We start from the raw sequence: 11,223 nt of genomic DNA on the forward strand, positions 1-11,223 counted from the left end.
AAAATCTACGGAATCTGAAGGAACCACGAATGGAATAGTCCCAATTAAGCCCAAACAAGAGAACTACGGAGAAGGCGAGTTGAAGTGGAACGAATCACGGAACCTGACAGAGAATTTGACGAAGGAAGATGAACGCACTAGTTCAAAGAAGACGACCAAATAAACCTTCTAGCAAAACCGGAGCAAACCCAAACAAATGAGTAAATTGAATTATCCACAATTTGCAATAAGAGGAATCTGATTGAATACTCAGCCATGGAAGTGAAGACGACGAAGCTGAGCTTTGACAAAGTTAGGAAGACAAACAGAAACAACCTAAAACAAGAAGAAAATGGAACCGATGATGGTGCTGTGGAAGCCACCTATTGGAGAGAAACTATTGGTTGACGGTTAGGGCGAACGGTTCCTCGAAAGTGAGAAAAAAAAGTTTTTTTTATTGAAACATTAGACGACGAGTTTGGTTTCCAAGTTCTTCTTTGATTTTCTATCCAAATATTTACTGTAATAAAAAAATTAAATTATTATAAATATTTAAATTTATGGGGGCACAAACAACTACCGGTTTGGGGATCTCAAGATCTTATACAAATTAGTTTGTTAAATTTTGGAGGTCCAACACGAATGATTCATCCCGATGTGCTCGAGGACAAGTCATGATTGCTGGAAAGTAGAAACTATTACTTCAATCACACTAAACATGAATTACCATTAGATTCTGCTAAATGAGACTTAAACAGCACAATGTTAAAAGAGTTTCTAAATTTTGTTTTCTTCATAAATACCAAAATTATATTTTCCTTCAAAGTTCCAAAAAATTAAATGAAAAAAAAAACGGCTAATTATTTGATTCCAACAATGACAAAAGACACTGCCATTACATATATATATATATAAAAAAAAAACATTGGCCCACGAACCTCACCACCGTCGTGAAAATTTCTTAAAGCACCGATAATTTCACTGGTTTAGTGGTGGTTTACTACACTTGAATAGTAATTGCTAGTAGTTTCACTACAAATCCAAAATAAGTTATAAACAACTTTTCACAAAGCTCCAATTAAACTCTAACCGGTTTTGGAATCGTATCTTTTCAAAGCAAGATAACTATTTCATCGAAAAATGTGAAATTTTGTTTTTAACTAATCAAAATTTGGAGTCTTTTGTTTAAGTTGGTTAACCGGTCAATTAAACCGGAACCCTTACACTATCTAAACCGGAGTGAGCTTATAAATTGACTGGCTCGCTTATGACTCAGTAGTCAGTGCTGAGTCCTGCGTTTGCTTCTTCTTCTTCTTCTTCTTCAGGTGTCTTCTTAGATCTGATCGCGAGTTCTAACGAAAGGTGTGTTCCTCTAACCCTAAAAATCTCCAGATCGCTTTAATTTCGTTTCTCTGATGTCTTAGTCGAGGCTTAGATCGTAGATTTCTCTGATTTGATCCCTTAATTTTAGAAGATTTCGACTCTTACTTGATTTCGTAGATTCAGGAATTCACAAATGGTGATTCGATTTCGATAGTTTTAGATCTGAGATTGTTCTTCACAATTGTTCCGTATATATTATTAAACTCTCGTCCTTCAAAATTTGGCAATAAAACTAGGTTTCTTCGTGAATTTGTGAATTTTGTTTTTCGTTTTTGAGCTGTGGATTTTGCATTTTTGCCTATTTGAAATTGTAAGATTACAACTCGGAATGTTTTTTATCTATGCGTTGATTCCAGAAGCAGCATTGATTTCAGTCTCGCTCTATACAGAATTGTGGGATTTTAAGTTCATAGTTTTGTTTGTTGTTAGGTTTTAGTTTTATACAATGGGTCGTGGAAACAGCTGTGGTGGAGGTCAAAGCTCATTGAATTATCTTTTTGGTGGTGCTGGTGGTGACGCTCCTGCTCCTAACCCTGTTCCAGCTCCTCGCCCTGCGCCTACTGAAGCTAACAACAGCACTGCACCATCACCACCACCTGTATCAGCTGCCACTGCAACCGCACTCACGACTGCTACTACTCCTGTTGAGCCAGCAGAGCTTAACAAGCAGATTCCTGCTGGTATCAAAACTCCTGTCAACAACTATGCCAGAGCTGAAGGACAGAACACCGGAAACTTCCTCACTGTAAATGTTTTGTTTTTTTTCGTGTCCATAACTCGAATACACGTTAATGTAATGGTAATGATACTCAACTCACTCTCGTTCTTTGTCTCTCCAGGACCGTCCTTCGACCAAAGTTCATGCAGCTCCTGGAGGAGGATCATCCTTGGATTATCTCTTCACTGGTGGGAAGTAGAATGAATAATTTGCAAAGGCGTAGCTTATGCACTGTCTCTGCTATCTATGAAACTGTTTGATGTGAGCCTTTAAATGATAAGAAGTCGGTTTCTTGTCTCTCCTTATCTCAACTCTTTGTCTGTAATATTCTCCTGAAAAAAATGTTTTGAGTTTAAAAAGAAAACTTCAAGTTTCTGTTATTAACCATCAATTCAATGCAAAGCACAAGTTCTGAAAATAACACCCGAGTAATCGAATACATTAAAGACTGCCTAGCATCGGATCCACACGTATTGTATGACAAACTTGTTTGATATTAAATTTTAAAACATCATTTAGTTGTAAATATTAAGCAAATGTTACATGTATATATATACTTTCTTAACTAGTCAAAACGATGGATGATGTTATATATGAACTGATTTTGGATAATGAAAACTGTGTTAAGCCAAAAATTAAATAAATAAATAATTAAAATATTTTTAACAGGTTGGGTAGGGTTTAAATCTCATTTGGATTCGGTTTTAGTTTATGTTATTTTGGTATCCCTATATAAGTAAAAGAGAAGTGATCTACAATGGATCAAGTCAATTAAGTGAAAATAACTCGAAATTAAGTAAACGGATACGAGTGTGAAAAAATCCGAAAAATAGAGTTGGATATAGAAATGGATCACCCCTTTACAAGCCAAGATTTTAAACTGAAGAACATATCTCACCAACCTTCTGCGGGAATCGCTGAAACCATTAAAGAAAAACAATTATGAGCATATATGTAACAAATCTTCGTTGGTTGTTAGACATTCCAAAAACTCATCCAATATTTACTAACCAAATAATTATATTTCCTATAATTTAGGCAACTATTCAGCTTTATCATATTATTAATTCTAATATCTTATTCTAATCAGTCGTAATTACTTTTAAATGTATCATATCTTCATCAAATATATTCTCTCCAATTTTGTCTTAATTGTTAGTCTACTAAATATTACGAATCAAGTAACCGCAATAAACACTATCCTAAACTAACAAAATCTCCAAAGGTTACTTTCATTATTTGGATATCGTGTTAGGATATGAGAATAATTACCAGAATATTCTCTAAACTTCAACCTCGATGACTGAATTGTAAATGTCTACCTATAAATACACATTTGACATCTACTTTCGATTCATCAAACATAACATTCATCAAACATAATAAGTTTCAAAATGGCAGCAAACTTTCCAATAACTAATCTAGCACTACTCAGCTGAAGCAAGAGAACTCAGTTTGAGGATATACCTCAGTTCTTTACTTGGAATCCGGAAGAAAAATGTTGGATCAGAAGGAGGGTAATATCGAATACGTCTTATATTCCAAGTAAGTTTAATGATCATGTTCATTTGCAACTTCTTTTCCTTTTTCTGAAAGGACCAAGATGTGATGAAGATTTGAGGACGTTTAAGGGTGTGGTCTGTGACTCTTACAAGGAAGCGTGTTTGGCTAGAGGATTACTAGAAGAATGATTTCTTAATATGTTTGAAAATTTATAAAATATTTCTTTCAGTTTGTTGCTTATCTACGTTTTCAATTTTAAGTATTTTTATTTATCTACCATGATTTCTATATACATAAAATTTCAAGTATTTATCAATTAATTTGATTTATAAATTTATAAAAATAAAATAACATCAACATTATATTCCACAGAAATATAATTCCTAAAGCGTTTAGGAGAACACTAACCATTATAAGTTTGTCTCCTCAAGCACTTTTGCTGCTTATAAGTTTTGTAAATGGCTCCTCCGGGATCTATGTCAAAGGAGCTCATGTATTCAACACAGAACAAAATTGTAAGTTAAAAAGTTTATTGGATATTACTGCCATTAAACTAAAGTATTGATAAAACTTAGGATATATAATGCCAGATTTATGGGACGAGGCTCATTAAACTTAAGTATTCACGAAAATTAAGGATATATAATGGAAAATGTATAAGCCTTCGGTGAGGATTGAACTCACGACCTTTCGCTTACGAAGCGAACGCAATACCACTATGCTACGGTGGCACTCATTCCTTTAAAATATTATTCCAGTATTTAATTAAATAAAATTAGTTTTATAGCAATTTTAAAATTAAAAAATCATTAAAAATTAGAGAAGCAACTTAATCATAATACGATATGGTGTGAGAAAAATTGTCGAAACGATCAAATCAGATAAATATTAGAAGAGATGTAACTCTTAATCCTATTTTTTGAATGTTTTGGAAATGGTTACTATTAACTTGTGGTTTTGAGTCAATTACCCAAAACGTTGATTCTCGCCGAAATGAGAACGGTTGCATCTTTCCAATCTTGTGTTAACTTAAATTCAAGAATGTAAAACTGTTATAAAGAAAATCGGAAATGGATTCGAAAGAAACACATCACCTAAATACATTAACATTAATTTACATATAATTATTTATAATCTGTTTGTTATTATATAAGTGCCCATCATTCATATTCACAAACCCAACTCTAGTTTTGGTTCAGTTCGCAACAGTTTTCTTTAACATCCAACGATAGCGTATCAAAAACTTAAAAGGCAGTAATAGGTTGACACGTGTCAGTCCAGGCACATGATTTACCGTGTACGTATGGACTGTTCCGTTCAATCACCAACACATCCGAAAACAAAACTATTAATTCCGCCAATAAGAGATCGACACGTAACCTACTCTGTCCCCTTACATTTTCAACCTGCGTATGCTTCCCTCATCTTACGTTGCCATTGTTAAAAAAGTGATGAGAGCAGCTTAAAGAGACTGTGAAGAGTATCTCTAACAAAAATACAATTAAAAAGATGTTATTGTCAGATAAATCATGTATTGAATGTGTTACGACTTTTTTGGCCAACCTTTACTTCGTGTGTAAACCTCGTATTATGAACTAGGTTTAAAGTTACTTTTTCTAGTATTTATATCTTCTTTTTTTCTTCCTTTTTCTCTATTGTGTTATTTTCATAACTTTTTTTCTTTTAATTTTCTTATCCACAAATTTATTGTATATATAGAGTAACAAAATAGTCTAGTGTCCAAATTCATATTAATCATACAATTTTATGTACTTTAAATTCATTTTAGCTACATCTTGATATTTATTTGGTAATTGATAAGAAGACGTTGAACATGAAATGATAATATATATATATATATATATATATATATATATATATACTTACAAGATAAAGAGTTTTGATTCGAATTAAGACACACAAACCGGCTGAATTGTGTTTATCTTATAGGAGTCATAGTGCTCTCTACTTATATTACAATATGTAATATACATTATCCAAAAAGTTCATCAATAAACACTACAATAAATCTTTCATCCTTTATAGTTTTTGTTAAGTTAAATTTTCTATTATACGTAATTAATTTACTTTATTTCTTAGTTCATTATTCACTCCCAAATTTATCCCTTTGATGAATGAACTTGTTGCAAGGAGTAAAGTGTGGAAACCATTTCTAACCAAGGGGTATATATTTTCTCATAAGTTAATTAAGAAATATATAACATGTAGTACAATATTTGAAAGAGATTCCAATTAATACTAGATGCTGCAGAGAGCCAGAAAAGTTGTTAGAAGTTCGTGTCTCAACATTTTCAAATGCCTATGCATATGGTCCATGGAGTAACAACTAGGGTTTTAGCCCATCATGGGGTCTAATGTAGCTCCAATTTGTTAGTCTAAATATGCAGAAGAAGCCTGTAACCATCAGAGATGCTACGATTCCTGTATTATTAATTACATATCGTGTTTGTAACCTATATATACGGCTATACCCAATTAACCAAAAATATATAATAATAGTTACATGGACCGTATTATATGGACCTACGGTTTTCATTATCTTGGTCTACAAAATAATATAAAATGATAATCGTACATCCAATGGACCTTTCCCCCAACAAAAGATAGAATTGCTAGTGGCTATTAGCTACCCCCAAATATATACATAAATGAACAGAAACAATAATCGAGTTTCTGAAATTGACTATTGTTTTTTCTTGCAAAACTATTCTTCTCTTTGGTTTTTTTCTTTCTCAATTAGACCTTTTTTTTTTATGTCAACCACTCAAAATAAGTTAGCCAACAATCACTTGTGACAACATTTAGTAATTTGTGGAAATATATATAGAGAATGGTTAGCATGACTATTAAAATTAGAGAAAATTTCTCAAGATATTTTAAAGCTATCTCTACCTAAACTACCCATCCATATAGTTGATGGAATAGCATATTACAAGTATTCTCTCGTATTTATTCTTTTTTTTAGATGTTTACTAAAGCATCTATCTATATGTTGCATAATGTAATAAGGTGACCACTTGGAACCATAAAAGAATGGTGGAGGATAGCGAGTGCGTAGATGATAAGGATCATTTTTTTACTTGATTATGATAAAGATAAGATATATACATCAAGTTTCCATCAAGCAGATTAATTAACAAAAATGACAAAGAAAAAAATTAGCCTAAAAGAATTTGTTTTTTTTTTTTTTGAAAGATTGAATTGATGAATAGGTTGAACAAGATAACTAAGATGTACCAAGTGAAACATGAGTCAGCAAGCAAATTTTGGAAAAGAGTTGTGTGAGACATGTCACATGAGTAAATTAACAATCATCATCATCATGATGTAGATATATAGTATAAGATGCCATGAGAAGAAATGAGAAAAACAAATTAACCTGACACATGAAGCATCATCCTACAAATTAACCTGTCAAGCAATTACCGAACCTTTTTCTTTAAGTTAAAAAATAAGATAAAAACTTTTTTTGTATTAAAAGCCAGAAGCATCCTACAGAAAAGTTGAAAATTCTAGGAATTTGAGAGCTAAACTGTTTATAAAAAAATTCCTTAGTTTTCCTTTTCTTGCTGTAATAAATCCGCAATATTTGTTTCAAGCATCTATGAGTCATTGTTATAAATAAATCTGAAATCTATATAGCCATTATGCATGAATTATATATACATGTATCTTACGAAACTCGATCAACAACTTTGATTAGACATGATAATCAAATACATCAACCTCCTTTAGAAGGGAACCTAAACACGAAACCCCTCTAATTAATGCTAGATTACATATAACATATTCTTCTCACACATCTATTAATGTAAAAAATAATCCATGAATTTTTTTTTTCAACATCTAAATACTGGCATATATAAAAAGACATATATAAAGTACACGTGAAACGTAAAAAAAAAACCTTGTGAATAAAAATTTCTCTTTAAAATAGGAAATAGTACGTACTATATCAGATTAACCATTTCAGTGTGACATAATTTGTTTGCAACCGTATAGATCCGTTCGATGCATTTAAACGATCGTGAAGTAGCTGTCATACGGAAGAACCTGTCGGCAAGAGAAGCAAAGCGCAGAAGAAGAAAAACAAACATATCTTTTACGAAGCCTATCATATTCTTACTTTTATTCACAAACAATATTTGCATTATGGTGTTCTCTACATAATCTAAACGTGTCAATACCTGAAAAAAACAACTTTAATTTTATTTACTTCTTTTTGATTCTCTCGAACATACATAACCAGATAATAGATAGGATTTGGACTTATGAATATGCTCTATTTAAGGCATCTGTATAGGTTATATATAGAATATTTTTCTTCTTTCTTTTTTTGAGCATATTATTAAACTATGGACTAGATCTGATGAAAGAAAGCAATCTATTTATATAAATATATGGCATAAATATATCTATCTTCAAATCCAATGGAGGAGGGTGAAAGAGAAAAGTTAGAGCATTTTGTTTGGACTAGATAGAGAGAGAGATATCTTAACTCTCCTTAGAAAAAAGTACTAGGAATCAATTTTTATTTTCTGCCAATAAAAACAAAAGATGTACAGAAAAATAATAATATATATATATATATATATTCTCTGATGAAGTAAGAATAAAATAATGTGGTATATATAAATCACCAATGTAATAGAGATACACATATGACATACACACAAATTACTTTTAGAATTTATTATGATATATATATTTTTTTTTATCTTTTTTAAAAAAGGAAAGTTTATGAGATTGGGATATAAGTTTGTAAGCTTTTATTTGGCCAAGAATGGCTTAGCATCTGCAAAACCAACACTAAGCTCTCTATATTATATTCTCTTGAAAATCATTCCAACAAAAGAAGAAACCTGAAACACAAAGTGACCCACCACCACCACTACCACAATCTCCTTCTTCCTCCACCAGCCACCGGGACAATTAAGTGATGAGGAAACCAATTCATGCCCTAGATTAAAGAACCAGAATCCTTTTCAGACAAGATCTACTACACTCTACACATTTTCACATGTACTTATACACCTTTATCTATGTGTGTGTGTATATAAAGCTTCACTTGTGGCTTTAGAGGTAACAAAAAAAAGGAAACTTTTCAGTTGGGTTTTTTTTGGTTTCTTGGTGAGAAGAGAGAGAGATCAGAGATGGGAAGAGGGAAAGTGGAGCTTAAGAGGATAGAGAACAAGATCAATAGGCAAGTTACTTTTGCAAAGAGAAGGAATGGTTTGCTTAAGAAGGCTTATGAGCTTTCTGTGCTTTGTGATGCTGAGATTGCTCTTCTCATTTTCTCTAACCGTGGCAAGCTCTACGAATTTTGCAGCAGCCCTAGGTATAATCTTTCATCTTTTAATCCACTCTTCCCTCAAATTTGTATTTTTATCCGCTTGTTTTTTTTTTAAATAGTTATTTAGGGTTTTTTTGACTCTTACAAATTATATATGGAGATATGAAAACGTTGGTCTCTTTCTTGATTTTGTTAGAATTAATTAGCTATATGATTAGGGTTCATTTCTTTTGTTAATTCTGGGTTTTATTATGCACAAATCTGGCTCCCAGAGAGTGATACCCATTAAGTTAACTAAGGATGATCAAATTTAGTTACAAGGGTCTTAGGTGCTCTAGATGATGATTAAAGCTAGACATAGATTGGATAAAAGAAAAGCAAAAAAGTACATTAGTTTTGTGTGCAGAAGCTATATAGCACATAATAATATAGTTGGCTTTTACACATGAGATTTGAGTGTTGTTGATATTGTTTCCGAAGGTTTGATCCAAGTTTCCAAAGAGACAAAGAATTGACCTCTGGATCTACACAAAGCTGTAAAGATATATAAAAAAAAATACTTTGACTACTTCTTTAAGTTAGTATCTATCAAGTACTTATGATCTTATTAAAGTTAAAGTTAGAGACAACTGTGATGATACTCAAATTTCACAATTTCCTTTTGTTCCTTATAAACAAAGTATTCTTTATTGTTTTTTCTCGTTGGGATAATTTACAAACTTTTTTTAACTTCTTTCCTAAAACATCATGATGATCACAGGGATATTGATATTATTGTTTTTTAACATAGAAATTTTTTTATTTGACCGTATGAGGTATTCTTGAATGAAATTTTTTAAATTTCATTGATGATCAAAATATGTAGTTCAGTGATCAATATTTGTTTTTGTGAAGTGGTATGGCGAAGACGGTTGAGAAGTATAGAAAATATAGTTACGCAACAATGGACCCAAATCAATCAGCTAAGGACTTGCAGGTACACATCTTTTTTATCTCTATCAGTAGTCAGAGACTGACCTCATTAGTTGTTGAAGTTGGCCTTGATTTTTATCTTTAATTGGCAGGATAAGTACCAAGACTACTTGAAGCTCAAATCAAGAGTTGAGGTCCTTCAACATTCACAAAGGTACGTAGCCTGATTCATAACACATTTTGTAAATGTAAATTGCTTCATCCTATTTGTTAATATGCTTTCTCTCTAGGCATTTGCTTGGTGAAGAGATAGCCGAGATGGAAGTGAATGAGCTTGAGCAGCTAGAACGCCAAGTAGACGCATCACTAAGACAAATAAGATCAACCAAGGTATATAGGCTCACAAATCTAATGATAATTTGGTCCTGAAAGCCATTTAGAAATTTACCAAATCTTGCTTTTTTTCATTGCCAGGCTAGGTCAATGCTTGATCAACTATCTGACCTTAAAACAAAGGTACATACACTTGTATTCACAATACGAGTCACAGAATGTCCAATAATCTCAAATAAAACACACTCTCATATTCATCAATTTACAGGAGGAAATGTTATTGGAAACCAACAGAGATCTTAGGAGAAAGGTAGCTATCGAAATCTTCCACCGCAAGAAATTAAAACCTTTAAGATCTCTTTTAATATTCTTCTCTCTTTCTCAGTTGGAGGAAAGTGATGCTGCGCTTACACAATCAATTTGGGGAGCTTCTGCCACAGAACATTCCCAACAACAACAACAACAACAACAGCAGCAACAGCAACAGCAACAGCAACAGCAACAGCAACAGCAACAGCAACAACAACAACAACAGCAGCAACAACAACAAGGCATGAGCTCTTATCAATCAAACCCGCCAATTCAAGAAGCAGGTTTCTTCAAGCCTCTACAAGGCAATGTAGCATATCAAATGAGGTATTCACAAACAAAAAACTAAGACCCTTGAATTTGGTTTTCCTTATATATTTTGTCAGAAACATTTAACCTTTATATGTGTTTCTTTATCGTTTTGATACAATTAGCAGTCATTACAATCACAAGCATGCTGCTATGACCAACGCAAGCAACTCTGCAACAACATCACAGAATGTTAATGGATTCTTCCCAGGGTGGATGGTCTGAAACGATATACATATATATATATATATATGTGTGTGTTTTTATAGATCAAAGATCATTATTGCTTATGTCCTTTATTTTTGCCAGAGAAACATTGTTCATTATTACAAACTCTGTTATATAATCAAGGGCTTGTAATGTCAAACCCCAGATCCTATCATTACTTTTTTTGCTCTCTTGAAATATATAACATTTTTTTGAGCTTTTTAACATATACAATGTTTTTTTGGGAGCTTTTTAT

The 11,223-nt window shown here is 32.3% G+C and overlaps 2 protein-coding genes and 1 non-coding gene across 4 annotated transcripts; 2 read left to right on the forward strand and 1 right to left on the reverse strand.

Annotated features, from left to right (window-relative positions):
* The first annotated feature begins 1,218 nt into the window (after positions 1 to 1,218).
* On the forward strand, positions 1,219 to 2,498 carry LOC104790128 (protein SPIRAL1). The gene is made up of 3 exons (XM_010515836.2): positions 1,219 to 1,341; positions 1,792 to 2,107; positions 2,202 to 2,498. The coding sequence occupies exons 2-3, from the start codon at positions 1,808 to 1,810 to the stop codon at positions 2,277 to 2,279; spliced, it is 378 nt and encodes a 125-aa protein (XP_010514138.1). The 5' UTR covers positions 1,219 to 1,341; positions 1,792 to 1,807; the 3' UTR covers positions 2,280 to 2,498.
* A 1,744-nt stretch (positions 2,499 to 4,242) lies between these two features.
* Positions 4,243 to 4,314, reverse strand: TRNAT-CGU (transfer RNA threonine (anticodon CGU)). The gene has a single exon. It is a non-coding gene; the product is annotated as a tRNA-Thr (tRNA).
* A 3,949-nt stretch (positions 4,315 to 8,263) lies between these two features.
* Positions 8,264 to 11,194, forward strand: LOC104790129 (agamous-like MADS-box protein AGL3). Of its 2 annotated transcripts, none has more exons than XM_010515838.2 (8): positions 8,264 to 8,942; positions 9,792 to 9,873; positions 9,962 to 10,023; positions 10,100 to 10,199; positions 10,284 to 10,325; positions 10,411 to 10,452; positions 10,528 to 10,778; positions 10,886 to 11,194. In XM_010515838.2, exons 1-8 carry the CDS (start codon positions 8,758 to 8,760, stop codon positions 10,983 to 10,985), a joined length of 864 nt encoding a protein of 287 aa, XP_010514140.1. In that variant the 5' UTR covers positions 8,264 to 8,757; the 3' UTR covers positions 10,986 to 11,194. The 2 variants fall into 2 exon arrangements, with proteins under 2 accessions (XP_010514140.1, XP_010514141.1); XM_010515839.2 differs by having other exon boundaries at positions 10,889 to 11,194.
* The last annotated feature ends 29 nt before the right edge of the window (positions 11,195 to 11,223 follow it).

The sequence above is a fragment of the Camelina sativa genome, chromosome 6, assembly GCF_030686135.1.
Source record: "Camelina sativa cultivar CO46 ecotype springtype chromosome 6, ASM3068613v1".
NCBI classification, from domain to species: domain Eukaryota; kingdom Viridiplantae; phylum Streptophyta; class Magnoliopsida; order Brassicales; family Brassicaceae; genus Camelina; species Camelina sativa.